We start from the raw sequence: 18309 nt of genomic DNA, 5'->3' as shown, positions 1-18309 counted from the left end.
CCAAAACATATGAGTTAAAGAGGCTATCTGCCCCGGACATCTATCACAAAAAGGATTAATATGAGAATAAAAGCGAGCTAATTTATCTTTGGACATATGTGCTCTATGAACAACTTTAAATTGAATTAGGGAATGTTTAGCACAGATAGAGGAAGTATTGACTAATTGTAAAATCTGCCCCCAGTCATCCACAGAAATGATAGACCCCAATTCCTGTTTCCAATCTACCCTAATCTTATCAAATGGAGCTTTCCTAAGTTTCATAATAATATTATAAATCATAGCTGATGCACCTTTCTGACATGGATTAAGGTTAATTATAGTATCTAAAATGTATGTAGGAGGAAGCATTGGAAAAGAAGAAAGTATAGTACTTAGGAAATTTCTAACTTGTAGATATCTAAAAAAAACGTATTCTTGATAAATTATATTTATTAGATAATTGTTCAAAAGACATAAGGGAACCATCTAAAAATAAATCCAAAAACCGTGAAATACCCTTAGTCTTCCAAATTTGAAAAGCACGATCCGTAAAAGAGGGAGGAAAAAATATGTTACCTAAAATAAGAATTGCTAGCCCAAATTGGTTAAGATCAAAAAATTTTCTGAATTGAAACCAAATGCGTAAGGTATATTTAACTATCGGGTTAGATACCTGTTTGAGGCGTTTCAAATCAAAAGGAAGAGAGGAACCTAAAATAGAGCCAAGTGTATAGCCCTGAACAGATTGTAATTCCAATGCTACCCATTTAGGAATGGATAGTATATCCTGATCAAGTAACCAAAATTTCATATGTTGAATATTAATTGCCCAATAATAGAATCTAAAGTTAGGTAATGCTAAACCTCCATCTCTCTTAGCTTTCTGTCAATGTATTTTACCCAGTCTCGGGTTTTTATTCTGCCAAATAAACGAAGAAGTTTTTGAGTCAACTTTATCAAAAAAAGATTTTGGAACAAAGATTGGTAATGCCTGAAATATATATAGAAATTTTGGCAAAAAAAAACATCTTAACTGCATTAATACGACCAATCAAAGTTAAATATAAAGGAAACCATTTAGATGAAAGTTGAATAATATGGTCAATTAAGGGTAAAAAGTTAATCTTAAATAAATCTTTGTATTTACGAGTAATTTTAATCCCAAGATATGAAAAATAATTATTAATCACTTTAAATGGAAAGTTATGATATAAGGGAAGTTGTTTATTAATCGGGAAAAGCTCACTCTTACTAAGATTTAATTTATAACCTGAAAAGAGACTAAATTGTGCTAATAACTCTAAAACAGCAGGGATGGATTTTTGAGGATTAGAAATATATAAAAGTAAGTCATCAGCATAGAGTGATATTTTATGGGACTTTAAGCCCCGAGTTACCCCAGTAATATTTGGAGATTCTCGAATGGCAATTGCAAGAGGTTCTAATGCAATATCAAATAATAAAGGACTAAGAGGACAACCTTGTCGAGTACCTCGAAAAAGAGGGAAAAAAGGTGAACTTAGAGAGTTAGTACGGACCGAGGCCACAGGAGAATGATATAACAGTTTGATCCAGGATATAAATTTCGAGCTAAAATTAAACATTTCAAGCACCTTAAATAAGTAAGGCCATTCTACTCTATCAAAAGCTTTCTCAGCATCTAAAGAGATAACACACTCAGGAACATTTTGTGAGGGTGTATAAACAATATTTAACAGTGTGCGAATGTTATAAAAAGAGTAACGACCTTTAATAAAACCCGTTTGGTCTTCCGAAATAATAAAAGGAAGTACTTTTTCTAATCTGTTTGCTAATAACTTAGAAAAATCTTTAGAATCAACATTTAATAAAGATATTGGTCTATAAGATGCACATTGAGCAGGATCTTTATCCTTCTTTAATATTAGAGAGATTGACGCTCTATTGAAAGATTCGGGAAGTTTACCAAGTTTTAATGAAGCCTCGAAAACCCTACAGGACCAAGGGATTAATAAAGGTGCAAAACATTTATAAAATTCTACGGTAAACCCATCAGGGCCAGGAGCTTTCCCCAAATTCATAGAGGAAATAACATTCTTAATCTCATCAGTGGTAATGGGAGTATCTAGCATAGAAGACATATCCTGTGAAATCTCAGGGAAGTCTAATTTATCTAAAAAATCATTCATATATTTAGAGTCTCGAGGAGACTCTGATTGATATAAGGAAGAATAAAAATCACAGAAGGCTTGATTAATTCCCACATGATCAAGTATCAGTCGGTCATTTTGATTATAAATCTGATTAATTTGAGATTTAGCATAATTAGACTTCAATTGGTTAGCCAGCAGTTTGCCAATTTTGTCACTGTGTACATAAAATTCACTTCTTGTTTTCTTTAATTGGTTTACAATCGAGGACGAAAGTAATAAACTGTGTTCCATTTGAAATTCAGTTCTTTGTTGATATAACTCCTCAGAGGGAGCTGTAACATATTTCTTATCAATTTCCTTAATCTTGTCCACAATTACCAACTCCTCCTGCTTCAGCTTCTTCCTCAAAGCAGCAGAATACGAGATAATCTGACCACGAATATAAGCTTTAAAAGTATCCCAAAGAATGTTCACAGAAATATCCTCTGTATAGTTGATTGTAAAAAAAAGATCAATCTGTTCATTCATAAAGTTAACAAAGTCCGAGTCCTGAAGCAACAGCGAATTAAAATGCCATTGTCTATTATTTTGTGTATTGGCCTGAATTTTAATAGAAAGCTTAAGTGGAGCATGATCTGAAATGGTTATACAGTCATAATCACATTTAATCACTGAAAAAATAAGACGAGAGTCAGTAAAGAAATAATCAATTCTTGAATAGGAATGGTGAACATGTGAAAAAAAAGAAAAATCTTTTTCCTGAGGATGCAAAAAACGCCAAATGTCCGTCGACCCAGAATCAGAGAGGAATGAATTAATCAAAGTTGCAGATTTATTAGGTAAGGTCTGTAGAGGAGCCGAACGGTCCAAAGCTGGAGATAAACAGGTATTAAGATCTCCGCCCCAGATCAATGAAAACTCATTCAAATTCGGGAACTGATTGAATAATGATTTATAAAATTCCGGACAGTCCATATTAGGAGCATAAACATTAACCAAAACTACCTTTTTATTAAATAGTAGACCACTAACCAGTAGAAATCTACCATTCGGGTCGGAAATAATATCATGTTGTATAAAAGTAACTGAGGAGCCTATAAAAATAGAGACGCCTCGAATCCTAGCGTTGGAGTTCGAATGAAACTGTTGTTCCTTCCAGAATTTAAAAAACGTAGTCTGTCCCCCCTCCGCACATGGGTCTCTTGTAAAAATAAAATTTGTGCTTTAAGTCTCCGGAACACTTTTAAAAACTTTTTTCCTTTTAATAGGATGATTAAGACCATTAGTATTCCAGGAGACAAAATTAATAATAGACTCCATAAACCCTAAAGTCAACCCGCAACAAGGAGGATTGATGATAGGCTCAACCCATGAACCCGGAAAGGGAACAGAACAAATAAGAGATACTGGGAAGGAGAATGCAACCGATACTTCAATAGTGTACATAGCCCAAGAAGAAAGAAACTAAAACGTGAAGCCCCTCCCACATGATATGCCTTCTTAACCACTCTATCAACCTCTACGGCAACTTCCCTCTGTTCCTCCATACTGCTAAGAATCCTGTCATTAACCCTGTATTCTCCTTTAAAGTTCAACCTTCCCAAAGTGAATCACTTCACACTTCTCTGGGTTGAACTACATCTCAGCCCAGCTTTGCATCCTGTCAATGTCTGTAAGACATAGGAGCAGAATTAAGCCATTCAGCCCGTCGAGTCTTCGCCAGCCATCCTGGCTGTTTTATTATACTTCTCATAGTCATAGTCATACTTTATTGATCCCGGGGGAAATTGGTTATCAACACCATTCTCCTCCGTTTGTAACCTTTGATGCTCTGACTAATCAAGAACTTCTCAACTTCTGCTTTAAATATACTGAATGACATGGTCTCCACAGTTGTCCATTGCCATGAATTCCACAGGTTCACCAGCCTCTAGCTAAAGAAATTCCTCCTCATCTCTGGTCTAAATGGACGTCCCTTTTCTGAGGCCGAGGTTACAATATCCTGTTGTAACCTACAACACCTTCTTCACTATCCACAACTCTACCAATCTTCACGTCATCTGCAAACTTCCTTACCCACCCTTCCGCTTCCTCATCTAACCCATTGATTAACAAAAAAATCACAGTGAGCAGGGGTCCTGCAACAGACCCCTGTGGTACACTGCTAATCCCTTCACTCGTTCCTGTATCGAACTCTATCTGCCACTCCTCAGCTCAGTGCTCTGTCCTGCAATGTCCCATTGTAACCTACGACACTGTCCACAGCTCCACCAACCTTCATGTCATCTGCAAACTTATGAACCCATCCAAGCATCGTTGATAGTATCTTCCTTCTCAGCAGGAGGAGCTACAACTTTACATCCACATTATGACACCATGTTTTGAAAATGTTAACAGTTTTCAGTCAAATTTCAGCAGTATTTGGATTCTAGCTGACCTCAGTTTCGTCATTTAAACCTTAAGAGCCTGCTAAATAGTGTGTTACTCAACCTGAGTCAGCAGATTGCAGGATAGAGTCTCACTCTTGAGACACAAACTGATAATCTGGGATGCTTTGACAGTATGCTATTATGGTTATCATTGTTTGAGCGAGGTATTAAACTGAAGACTTTTTTTCCCCTGAATCTTAGAGGTACCATGTCATATTCAGACATCACTAAAACCAAAAAATTTATAGTTATTTTCAGGACCTTCGCAAGGGACTGATTGTCACATTTTCTTGTCAACAGTGACTATATTTAAAAGTACATAATTTACTGTGTGAAATCTTCAGGAGTGGCGCCACATAGTGTTAGTGCTGTGCTATTACAACTATTGGGGTGTTGGAGTTCAGTGTTCAATTCTAACACCATCCTGTCAGGAATTTGTACTTTCTGCACCATGAATGCATGTGTTTCCTCTAGGTGCTCCGACTTCCTTCCACATTCCAAAGATGTACCGGTTTGTAGGTTAATTGGTCATTGATTAGGCTTGGGGTTAAATAGGTGAGTTGCTGGGCAGTACGGCTCATTGGGCTGGAAGGATCTGTTTTGCGTTGTTACTCTCTCCAAATAAAAAAAATAAAATTTCAAGGTTCAAAGTACATTTATTATCAAAGTATGCAACTTTGAGATGGGTCTTCCTGTAGGCAACCACAAAATAAACATCGTAGATCCCATTTAAAGAAACCCTCCACACAAGACCATCAGACATGCGGGAGAAATTACACACACAGCAAAAACCAAATAAGTAACATACAAAACATTAAACATCAAACCGTTGAGTCCCAAGGATCGAGTCCAAAACCGTGATCTGCCGAGGCAGATAGAGCAAGCCATGGCCTCAGCCACTGAGTTAGGCAATTTAGCACTGTGTCAATGGCTGCAGACCTTGAACAAATCAAAAGTGTAAACATCTTGATGTTAGCAAAGGAGAAAATAATCTTTCAATGCATTTATTTGTTTTGTGCGGGTGTCTACCATCATCATTGTTTATGTGACTTAGAGTGGTGAATGACTTGTTCAAAAATATTTATTTATTTATTGAGATACAGCGCAACAGGCCCTTCTAGCACTTTGAGCCATGCCAACCAGCAATCCCTGATTTAATCCTAGCCCAATCACAGGACAACGTACAATGACCAATTAACCTACTAACCGGAACATCTTTGGTCTGTGGGAGGAAACCGGAGCACCCGGAGGAAACTCACGGGGGAGACTGTACAAACCCATTACAGACAGCGGCGGGAATTGAGCCCAGGTTGCAGGTAGTGTAAAGCATTGTGCTGACTGCTTTGCTACCATGCCGCCCCTGCAGAGTAGTATGAGATGAGTGGTCTAGGAAAACACTCTCTCCCTAAACGTCCCTGCCAGTGTGCCTTTACTGCACTCCAGCAGCCTCCCTCTGACCAAGCTTTTGCTCAACTCCTAACTTATCTCATGTGGCTGCTGCTAAATTTTGTGTGGCCACATAACTTGTGAAGGGTTTTGGGGCTCTTTTTACCCTCTCCCCCCCACAATTCCAACAGGTGCTACATGAATGCGTATTGGTTTGTTTTTGCAGAAATGTAATTTTCGTGTTTCCTGTTTGTAGGAATTTAAACACTTGTCACAGAGGTTGGACTGCTTGGATCTAAAAGGTAAGGTGGATACTTATTATTATCATTGCAAATTCTTATTTGCTAATAGGGAAGATGTCCCTGAGCAGAATGTTATGAAGATTTGAGAGAGCTGCAGCAATATTTTGGGTGGCAGTGTGGATATACGGTTCTATCAGAGGAAGTGGAAGGCACTCCTTCCCTCCGCTAGCCTGTAGGTCATCTTTGATCAGGGTGTAGTACTCGGTTAGCCCCCACCTCACTGATCAGGATCATGTGAAGCCATGGGAGCAGGTGGTGGGGTGGTGGATGGTCGTATGAGCAGCTGGTGCATATCACCAAGTCCTGGTTATGTGACTACTGACACTAGGCAGGCAATCTCTGAAGAGTATTGATAATGGCTGTCACCTGTCTTGTAAAGACACTGCTGTGAAGAAGGCAATGGCAAACCACTTCTGTAGAAAAATTTAATAAGAACGAACATGTTTATGGAAAGATAATGATCGCCCATGTCATATAACATGGCACATAATGAACAAGCAGTAATATTCTGATGTAGATCAGAAGAAGTACTTTGAAGCTGTTTTCAAGCTGTTCTTAGACAGCTGGAGGAACTCAGCAGGTCAGGTAGCATCTTTTCCCGAAGTATCGACTGTTTATTCCCCTCCATAAATGCTGGAGGAATTGCAGAGTTTCTTCAACATTTTGTGTGGGTTGCTCAAGATTTCCAACATCTGCAGAATCTTTTCTAATTTGCTGCTCTTCGCTGGTTGTCTTTGTTAAATGGGATCCTCATCAGAGAATAAGAGATCACAGATTTACAATTCTCAAGATTGTCTATCACAATAGGACATATAGGTCATGAAAGTTAGCTTCTTGCAGCTGCATTACAAACTTGTGAAACATACATTAACATATACAATGGATTCCAGTTAATTGGGACACATCAGGATCAGTACATTTTGGCCCAATTAAGTGGCCGCCCCACTTAGCCGAAGTTTTATGGAAATACTTAAAAGGTATAAGAAAGACAAACTACCACTTAAGTGAGTAAAAAAAAATTATGTAAGAAAAGAATTACAGAACAAATTAGAACACGATCAATGATACGATGGTACTATTAAACCGTGTATTGATTCCTAATAGTTATCAAACGAGGAATGCATCCAGTCTACACTGTTGCATTCTTTTTGATTGACGGTAAATGAACAAATTCAGCTCAAATGCCTGGTGCAGAGAATCAAAGGTTCAAAGGTCAAGTTTAATGTCAGAGAAATGTGTACAATATGCATCCTGAAATACTTTGCAAAACATCCACGAAAACAGAGAAATGCTCCAAAGAATGAATGACAGTTAAACATGAGAACCCCAAAGTCCCCCCACCAGCAAAAGTAAATGTGCATCGGTACAATCACCGAGCCCAAGTGGGTGCTAAGCAATAGCAAAGACACAGACCTTGCAGTTACTTCAAAAGCTTTGCGTTTCATCCAAATTCGACAACCTACAGGTCCTCTCTCTCCCTGGCAAGGGAGAGGGAGTTATCCCCCATTTTCACAGCGAGCGGGAAACATAACAACAACCCGCTGGTTTACGATCTTAAAAGTCTGTTTCATCGTTTTTGTCGAGCTCGGTGTCCAAAGATTGCAAAGACCTCCGGTCTTCGGGCCCACAGCAAAAGATTTTCCAGCCTCCCCGACGACACATGAACCTCCGGCCGTGACACCGACCCTCGATCCGCCTGTCTCCAGAACCCGGAGATCTTAGGCTTCCGAACACAATCGAGATTCTTAGGCCAAACCCTTGGCATGTCGAATAGCGGCCAGTCGTGGAACCCCGAGAATGGGTCCCGTTCCCGCAAAGTACCGAAGCCTGCGTGTAACTCCAGGTCAGGGTCTTCAAAAGAACCCTGGAAGGGAAAAATAAATATATTAAAGGGTGAAATAAAGCTGTTTCCGAAGATGCAAGCAAAGGGTTCGCTGTTAGGCGCCATCATTCCTCCAAAGCTCCACCCCGACTTCATCCATTATGTGAGACATTGCTTTCCTTGAACCTGATAGTGTTGCGTATTTGTGGCCAAGAGTGCCATTTGGTGTGGCACGATAATTTTTTAAAAAATGTGTTTCATCAGGATTGTAACTATCATCTGCACAAAATTTTTGAAGCAAGTCGGGAAATTTTTCTAGATTACCATGTTTCTGTACTTACAGTATTGGCACTAGTTTTCTCGCCATGAGCTTTCTTGAATTTAATGCGGTGCCAAGATTGTTTTAAAATCTTCATGGCCAGCTTCTTAGCTAACTCTTCTGACTTTTTTTTAAAACATTGGTCCACTGACAGACAGACAGACACACACACACACACACACACACACACACACACACACACACACACACACACCCACCCCCCATCCAGTTACAAAAATAAAACATTGATTGAGGGCCTCTTTAACACCTGGATCTTTACTGTCATGGTTTTGTTTTTGGGATGTTCACGTAATCACTATTCTTCCTGCAGTTTACTTTGATGATGTCTCAAGTGTGCAGTTGTAGATTTTGGCACTCCAGTTGTCTCTGCCAGCTGATGATGAGTGGTGTAAGTTGGATGGCTTTTAATTTATTCCAGGAGGGCAATTTCTCCAGCTGGTGTCAAATCTTTTGGTGGCATCTTGGCAACTGTCTGAAATTCTTTCAAGTCAAAATAAAAAATAAAATTATCAAAAATCACTGCCTTTTTGAATCATTTCTGTCAGCCCAAATAGATAACATAGCACAAGCACACATGACTATTTTCTCCAGACATGGTGTGGTGTCTAATGACCACACAAGTACTCGTGACTGGCGCTAGTTAGGAACTGTTTGGCAAAAGTCTCCTGTCCCAGTTAAGAGGCATAGTGTCCCAAATAAATGAATCTGTTTATTTTCTTAATTAGTTCTTGTTTTTTAAGAAATGTCCCCAATAAGTGATGGCCCAATTAACTGGAATCTGCTGTATTTTAACACAAATTTCTATAGTCCAAACTTTTGGAAATTAACATTTTATACATGTTAAATTTCAAAAGTGTTATAGTGGGCAAACAAGTATTTTAGTTACTTGTGTTTAGGGCAGCAGTGAATGTCCTCCATCTCTGGTGGTGTTCCTCTTGGTGTTCACTACTGTCAATCACACAAGCCCCAGGTGGAGACTCGGGAATACCATTGCATTTGGATGTAGAAGGATTCTTCATTGCCGTTTCCATAACAATTTTATTTTACCAGTCAGGGTTGTTAGCCCCGAGCTCAACCCCTGAACTTGGAGGACCAGTGGACCACTCTTAGACTGGCCTCCACCCTTTGACCTGTTTAGCATGGATGGCCTTCCCAAGAACCAAAGCATAAAAGCCCAACTCTGGCCAACATAAGCTGTCTGGATCGTTGAGGCATGCAAACCTCCAAACCCTATGACAAGGCTGTGGTTCTTTTGGAGGCCTGTTACCATGCTTTCTCTATCTAGAAGTTTCAATTAGTGCCACCCTTTTGAAGATTTTGAAAATAAAGATTAACTTTATTTGTCACTTATGCATTGAAATACAGAGAAATGCATCAAATCAAATTAGTGAGGATTGTGCTGGGCAGCCCTCTAGTGTCGCCACATTTCCGGTGCCACAACTCACTAACCCTAACCTGTGTGTCGTTGGAATGTGGGAGGAAACTGTGTCATTTAGAGGAAGCCTAAGTGGTCATGGAGAGAAAATACAAACTCCTTACAGACGGTGGCGGATATGGAAACTCGACCTTACAGCTGGCACGGTAAAGTGTTGTGCTAGCTGTGATGCTACTGTCCTCTGTATGCTTGATGGTCGGGGATCAAAGAGATTGTGGGATGGGTAGCGTGGATCATTGACAATTCTCATTCACTGTCTATCTCTGATCTCAGCAGTGCTCACAATCCTTTGTAAAATATCGGATTGTTGTTGTTACTCCTTATGGTAAAAATGTCTACTCTAAAAGTGGGTTGTTGGAATGTATACCAAGGTTGTTTTATAATGAAATAAAAAGCACTGTATTAGAGGATGAGCTTTCTCCTTCAGTTTGGTATGCTTGGCATAACTGTGGTGTAATCTTCGTCCTGTCAGGCTTTTGATTTTCAGTGTTACACTGGAAGTTTGTTTAAGATGCACCACATAAAAGGAATGCCATGTTACAGCTAAAATTAATAGAAATGAGCAGTGCCTGGAACTGGAAGACCTTCAAGGAGGGCAGCTGTTGAGAAGACAAAGATTTGGCCCTGGTGCCCAGGGGTTGGCGGAAAGAGAGAATTGCCGAGGACTCCTTGCCCTGTTGTTATTGAGTGGCAGCATTGTGTACTCTGCCTCTCATTCAAATAGTCTGTACGCACTTGAGGCAAAAGGAATATTGGTAAAGTTCAAGTTGAAGTTCAGTTTATTGACATGCGGCCGTATACATGTATACCACCAAATGAAACAATGTTCCTTTGGGCCAAGGTGCACAACACAGTATGTATAACATAGAAATATGGAAAACCTACAGAACAATACAGCCCCTTAGGCCCACAAAGTTGTGCCGAACATGTCCCTACCTTAGAAATTACTAGGCTTACCTATTTTACTAAGCTCCATGTACCTATCTAAATGTCTCTTAAAAGACCCTGTTATATCTGCCTCCACCACCGTTGCAGGCAGCCCATTCCACGTACTCACCACTCTCTGAGTAAAAAACTTACCCCTGACATCTCCTCTGTACCTACTCCCCAGCACCTTAAACCTGTGTCCTCTTGTGGCAACCATTTCAGCCCTGGGAAAAAGCCTCTGACTATCCACATGATCAATGCCTCTTATTATCTTATACACCTCTATCAGGTCACTCTCATCCTCTATCGCTCCAAGGAGAAAAGGCCAAGTTCACTCAATCTTTTTTCATAAGGCATGCTCCCCAATCCAGGCAACATCCTTGTAAATCTCCTCTGCACCCTTTCTATGGATTCCACATCCTTCCTGTAGTGAGGCGACCAGAACTGAGCACAGTATTCCAAGTGGGGTCTGACCAGGGTCCTATATAGCTGCAACATTACCTTTCGGCTCCTAAATTCAATTCCATGATTGATGAAGGCCAATACAACGTAAGCTGCCTTAACCACAGAGTCAACCTGCGCAGCTGCTTTGAGCGTCCTATGGATTCGGACCCCAAGATCCCTCTGATCCTCCACACTGCCAAGAGTCTTACCATCAATGCTATATTCTGCCATCATATTTGACCTACCAAAATGAACCACCTCACAATATCTGGGTTGAACTCCATCTGCCACTTCTCAGCCCAGTTTTGCACCCTACCAATGTCCCACTGTAACCTCTGACAGCCCTCCACACTATCTACAACACCTCCACCCTTTGTGTCATCAGCAAATTTACTAACCCATTCCTCCACTTCCTCATCCAGGTCATTCATAAAAAGCACAAAGAGTAGGGATCCCAGAACAGATCCCTGGGGCACCCCACTGGTGACCAACCTCCATGCAGAATATGACCCATCTACAACCACTCTTTGCCTTCTGTGGGCAAGCCAGTTCTGGATCCACAAAGCAATGTCCCCTTGGATCCCATACCTCCTTACTTTCTCAATAAGCCTTGCATGGGGTACCTTATCAAATGCCTTGCTGAAATCCATATACACTACATCTACTGCTCTTCCTTCATCAATGTGCTTAGTCACATCCTCAAAAAATTCGATCAGGCTCGTAAGGCACAACCTACCCTTGACAAAGCCATGCTGACTGCTCCTAATCATATTATACCTCTCCTAATGTTCATAAATCCTGCCTGTCAGGATCTTCTCCATCAACTTACCAACCACTGAGGGAAGACTCACTGGTCTATAATTTCCTGGGCTATCTCTACTCCCTTTCTTGAATAAAGGAACAACATTCGCAACCTCTTCCGTCCCCATTGATGATGCAACGATCATCACCAGAGGCTCAGCAATCTCTTCCCTCGCCTCCCATAGTAGCCTGGGGTACATCTCATCTGGTCCCGGCGACTTATCCAACTTGATGCTTTCCAACAGCTCTAGCACACCTTCTTTCTTAATATCTACATGCTCAAGCTTTTCAGTCTGCTGCAAGTCATCACTACAATCACCAAGATCCTTTTCCATAGTGAATACTGAAGTAAAGTATTCATTAAGTACCTCTGCTATTTCCTCCGGTTCCATACACACTTTCCCACTGTCACACTTGATAGGTCCTGTTCTTTCACATCTTATCCTCTTGCTCTTCACATAGCTGTAAAATGCCTTGGGGTTTTCCTTAATCCTGCCTGCCAAGGCCTTCTCATGGCTCCTTCTGGCTCTCCTAATTTCCTTCTTAAGCTCCTTCCTATTAGCCTTATAATCTTCTAGATCTTTAACATTACCTAGCTCTCTGTACCTTTTGTAAGCTTTTCTTCTTGACTAGATTTACCTTTGTACACCACGGTTCCAGTACCCTACCAAAACTTCCCTGTCTCATTGGAACGTTCCTATACAGAACCCCACACAAATATCCCCTGAATATTTGCCACATTTCTTCCGTACTTTTCCCTGAGAACATCTGTTTCCAATTTAAGCCTCCAATTTCCTGCCTGATAGCCTCATAATTCCCCTTACTCCAATTAAATGCTTTTCTAACTTGTCTGTTCCTATCTCTCTCCAATGCTATTGTAAAGGAGACAGAATTATGATCACTATCTCCAAAATGCTCTCCCGCTGAGAGATCTGACACCTGACCAGGTTCATTTCCCAATACCAGATCAGGAGTACTTATCGTCAAGGGGTACAGCCACAGGGGTACTTTCTAATGCCTGACTCTTCCCCTTCCCCCTCCTGACTGTGACCCACTTGTCTCCCGTGGCCCCGGTGTGACCACCTGCCTATAACTCCTTTCTATCACCTCCTCGCTCTCCCTGACTAGGTGAAGGTCATCGAGCTGCATCTCCAGTTCCCTAACTCAGTCCCTGAGGAGCTGCAGCTCGACACACCTGGTGCAGGTATGGCCATCTGGGAGGCTGGGAGACTCCAGGAACCCCCCACATATGACACTGAGCACAGAAAACTGGCCATATACTCATATTACCCCCTTTCCGCAATTAACACAGTTAAACCTACCTCGCCTCGTCCCATTGAGCCAAAGCCCTACCACTCTGCTGCCCGCTGAATACGGCGGTTTTCTTTTTAAACTTTTCGCGTGCTACTGGCTGACGTCATGTGCCTGCACAGTCTTGCCCCTCTTTTACCCTGAGTAGTAAAAGACTCCCTTCGCTCCAAAAAATCAGCCGTTCATTCACAGCCTTCTTGCTCTGAATAACTCTCACACACAACACATAAAATAATATTACCACAAATAAATCAACAAATAATGTGTATTTATGATGCAAGATTAAAAATTATAAATTTATACTTTAAGTGTAACTTTAAGTTAAAAAGTTTAACGCTATTTGCACTTAATACACGGTGAGACCTGTGTAGTGGTAGGGAGTTCAGCAGTCTCACGGTCTGGGGGAAGAGGCTGTTTTCCATCCAAACAGTTCTTGTCCTATTGCTACGGTACCTCCTGCCTGATGGTAAGGGGTCAAAGAGGTTACTGGATGATGGGAGGGATTATTGACAATGGTAAGGGTCCTGTATATGCAGCGCTGCAGATAAATATCTCAGATAGGTGGAAGAAAGCCCCCAATGATCTTCTCAGAAGTCATCACAATCCTTTGTATAGACTTGCCCAGGGAAATTTAGGTCTGTGATACTATCTTAATGTATCATTGAGAAAGCAAATTCGAAAGGTGGACTTAAAGGCAGCTAAGAAGTCTATTGATGATTTTTTTTAAACTGAGACCGTTATGTCATGCTTAATGAGACTAGCACCAGAATAGAGCACCAGAGAATCTGTCAGTTTATTTAAACCCTTGAGTTCATTCAAAAGTAGTTTTTTTTTCTCTTCAGGTGAGAAACTGGACTACAAAGCTTCAGAGGCCTTGGAAGAGGTTTTCAAACGGGTTCAGTTCAAACTAGTGGATTTGGAGGCAACCAACCTGGATGAGGATGTGAGCTATTTTAATACTTTTTTTTTAGATATATAAACCTCTGTCATTGTCAATTCTTAGTTTCCATTTTCCATCTTGCTATGTGGGTTTATGGCCACATTTCAACCAATATACACTACTTAAGCACATGTATATACAGTATCTAGGGTGCCTAAGACTTTTGCACAGTAATGTATTTGCCAATGTGGAGCGGCAAGTGAGTTTGTAAATCTGGTGGGAGCAACGGATGGGACAGGTGGCAAGAAAGAGTGCCAGTGTCTCTCTGGTGCTTCCCGCTCCCTCCCCTCTCCCTTCCCCTTTTCCCAACCATGATTTACCTGGATGAGGAAGTAGAAGGGTGGGTTGGTAAGTTTGCTGATGATACAAAAGTTGGGGGTGTTGTGGATAGTCTGGAGGGTTGTCAGAGGTTACAGCGGGACATCAATAGGATGCAGAACTGGGCTGAGAAGTGGCAAATGGACGTCAACCCAGATAAGTGTGAAATGGTTCATTTTGGTAGGTCCAATTTGAAGACAAAATATAATACAAATGGTAAGACTGTTGGTAGTGTGGAGGATCTGAGAGATCTCGGGGTCCGAGTCCATAGGACACTCAAAGCTGCTGCGCAGGTTGACAGTGTTGTGTTGGCATTTGTCAACCATGGAATTGAGTTCAAGAGCCTTGAGGTAATGTTACAGCTATATAAGACCTTAGTCAGCCCCCACTTGGAGTACTGTGTTCAGTTCTGGTCATCTCACTACAGGAAGGATGTGGATCCTATAGAGAGAATGCAAAGGAGATTTACAAGGATGTTGCCTGGATTGGAGGGCGTACCTTATGAGAATAGGTTGAGTGTACTTGGCCTTTCTCCTGGGAGCGATGGACAATGAGAGGTGACCTGATAGAGGTGTATAAGAAGATGAGGGGCATTGATCGTGTGGATAGCCAGAGGTTTTTTCCCAGGGCTGAAATGGCGAACATGAGGGGGCATAGTTTTAAGGTGCTTGGAAATTGGTACTGAGGGGATATCGGGTAAGTTTTTCGCACAACGTGTGGCGGTGGTGGAAGTGGATACAATAGGGTCTTTTAAGAGCCTCTTAGATAGGTACATGGAGCTTAGAAAAATAGAGGACTATGCGTTAGGCAGTCTCTAGAGTAGGTTACATGGTTGGCACAACATTGTGGGCCAAAAAGCCTGTAATGTGCTGTAAATTTCTATGTTCTATGATTTCCCTTCTCCCTGCCCGCTTTCCCACTCTCAGTCCACAATAGAGACCCATATCAGAATCAGGTTTATCATTGCTCACATAGGTCATGAAATTTGTTATTTTTTGTGACAACAGTACAGTGCAATATTTAAAATTACTACAGCACTGTGCAAAAATCTTAGGCACCCCAGCTACATACAAAAAAATAATGAGTTTTGACAGTACTGAACATATTTGTGTTAATGCCAATCTAAACAATGTGTGTCTCACTATTGTTGTTTGTGTCAGTTGCCCTTTTTGATGCATTCCTGCTTGGTTAGCTGGCACATGGATAAAGCCCTTCTTTTAATGAACTTTGTGGCTCACTTGTGCTCTATACTCTGACTCCAGCTGGACAGATGCATCATGGGAATTATTGGGTCCTGGAAATGATAGCCCATGTGCTGAGGAGCCCTCAAAAGCTCACTGTCAACCTGTGCAGTATCCTCTGTTAACCCTTACAATATTGGTCTTGGTAACAACTTGAGTCAGCATCATATTATTGAGGTAACTAAAAATCCCAGAGGCCTACACAGAATAATCAAACCAAAGTTAACTCTGTCAAGTTCAAATTCAAGTTTGTCATTCTACTGTACACACATATACAGTCAAATGAAACAATGTTCCTCTGGACTAACGCAGTACATATAAGACCAATGAGCTATAAAAACAGAAATTAGGCCATTTGCCCCATCCAGTCTCCTCTGCTGTTTCATCATGGCTGATCCATATTCCCTCTCAGCCACAATCTCCTGTCTTCTCCCACACAACACATAGAGTAATATTCCCATAAGTAAATCAACAAATAATAAAATATATTCTAGAATATTGATATTTAGCATAAGGTGCATTTACAACACAAGTTAAAAATAAACTGTATAACACTACTGGCGCTTCATGTGTGATGAGACCTGGGTGATGGCCGGAGGTTCAGTAGTCTTGCAACCTGGGGCCGTAACTGCTAGAGTAAGCCGAAGCGATTACGGGGATTGAATACAAATTCCTTACAGACAGAGACAGGAATTGAACCCAGGTTGTTTGTGGTGCAGTGATGTTGTGTGAACCACAACGCTGCCATGCTGAACCAACAAATTTCACAACTTCTGACTACTGCCAACATAGCTCTCCAGGTTATTGAGGCACACAAGTCTGAACCAGTTCAAGGTTGAGGTCCTCTTGAAGGTGAGAACAGGAGTAAGAGCTTTAAAATGAGAAATAAAATCTCAATTCCAGGCTGCCATTAAGAACTTGAGGGAGTAAAAATGGACTGCAATATAAACCAGGAGCAGAGAATAAGAGAAAAATTTGTTCCCTATAATTTCTTGTTTTGTTATCTACGTATAATTGTAGGACTTATTGATATTTTGCATAAGGTGCATTTACAACACAAGTTAAAAATAAACTGTATAACACTACTGACGCTTCATGTGTGATGAGACCTGGGTGATGGCCGGAAGTTCAGTAGCCTTATGGCCTGGGGACATAACTGCTAGAGTAACAGAACTTCCCCCAGCCGTCTTGGACCCCACCATGCCGCTAGATCTGGGAGGGGATGTTGAGAGGGTGGGTCTGGACCTGTGCATCCTCCTACTCACCTAAAATCCATTCATGCACACGCTGTTCCTTTCTGAGGAGTGGGGTCAACCCCACTAACTGACTGAAAGGAACCATCATCAACCTATGGGATGGATAGCCAGAGAGAGATAATCGTAGGAATATGCTGTTGGATCTTTAATTTCTGATCCTCAGTGTTCTTCTGGGAGTCAGGAATGACGGGCAGTCTTAATTACAAGATCTCAGTTTATTTCAGAATGCAAACAAATATACAAATGCTAAGCAAGCTAAATAAAGAGCTGAGTGGTGTATAGACAAAAGAATAAAGATGGCACTTCTGAAAAATCTATCACTTTTATAGATAAGATCAGAGAAATTCTTTAAATAGAGATAAGTTAGTTAATAGGCTATATAATTAAAACAATCACATCACGTGGGTAATGTGCTAATACTTAACCAATGAAAAATGAGAAAGGTGATAAGCAGTTAGTTTAGCTGCTATACAGCTTTCTTCCAGTGTGAAAAATACATGAGTTTGTCAAAAAAAAAAGTACAAATCTTATAAAAAGTATTGTTTTTAAAAAGACGGTGGTTTCCAGCAATGCCTATGCCTGTTCTCTTCTATGTACACTAGAGAGTATGTGTGAGTAATTCTAAAATATGGAATGAGGATCCCAATATTGGAATATCCTTGACAGCTTTTTAACAAATGTGTTTAAAATATATTTCGCAGTTTCCAATTACCATTCTACTGTGTATTTCTATAGGGGGCGTCGGCATTGTTTGATATGATAGAGTACTATGAGTCGGCCACCCAGTTGAATATCTCTTTCAATAAGCACATCGGAACACGAGGCTGGCAGGCTGCAGCTCACATGATGAGGAAGGTAGGGACAACTCCTCACTTCTTTGATTCTGTGGACTACTTGCTAATTCAACTGAGCAACAAACACAGAGTGCTGGAGGAACTTAGCAGGTCAGGCAGTGTCTATGGAGAGGAATAAAGAATGGACATTTCAGGCCAAGACTGGAAAGGAAAGGGGAAGAAGCCTTTTCCACCCATCACCTCGCAGTTTCTCAGTTCATCCACATTCCCCCTCACCTGGTCTCACTGATCACCTACCAGCTTGGTTCCTCCCCCCTCCCACCACCATCGTTTTTCTTACATCTAATCCCCAGTTCCTTTCCAGTTTTGATGAAGGGTCTCAGCCTGAAACGTCAACTGCTTATTCATTTCCATAGATGCTGCCTGGCCTGCTGAATTCCTCCAGTATT

General features: G+C 41.0%; 1 protein-coding gene across 1 annotated transcript in view; it reads left to right on the top strand.

The window, feature by feature from the left end:
* ppp1r37 (protein phosphatase 1, regulatory subunit 37) overlaps positions 1-18309 on the top strand; it is a 150866-nt gene that overhangs the window by 73952 nt on the left and 58605 nt on the right. Inside the window, exons 3-5 of the mRNA XM_072274543.1 lie at positions 6186-6231; positions 14154-14254; positions 17802-17921. Coding sequence (XP_072130644.1) covers positions 6186-6231; positions 14154-14254; positions 17802-17921 — 267 coding nt within the window. The remainder of the gene's footprint in view (positions 1-6185; positions 6232-14153; positions 14255-17801; positions 17922-18309) is intronic.

The sequence above is a fragment of the Mobula birostris genome, chromosome 12, assembly GCF_030028105.1.
Source record: "Mobula birostris isolate sMobBir1 chromosome 12, sMobBir1.hap1, whole genome shotgun sequence".
Classification (NCBI taxonomy): Eukaryota; Metazoa; Chordata; class Chondrichthyes; order Myliobatiformes; family Myliobatidae; genus Mobula; species Mobula birostris.
The sequence above is the reverse complement of the archived record's forward strand: the minus strand, read 5'-3'. Positions and strand labels throughout refer to the sequence as shown.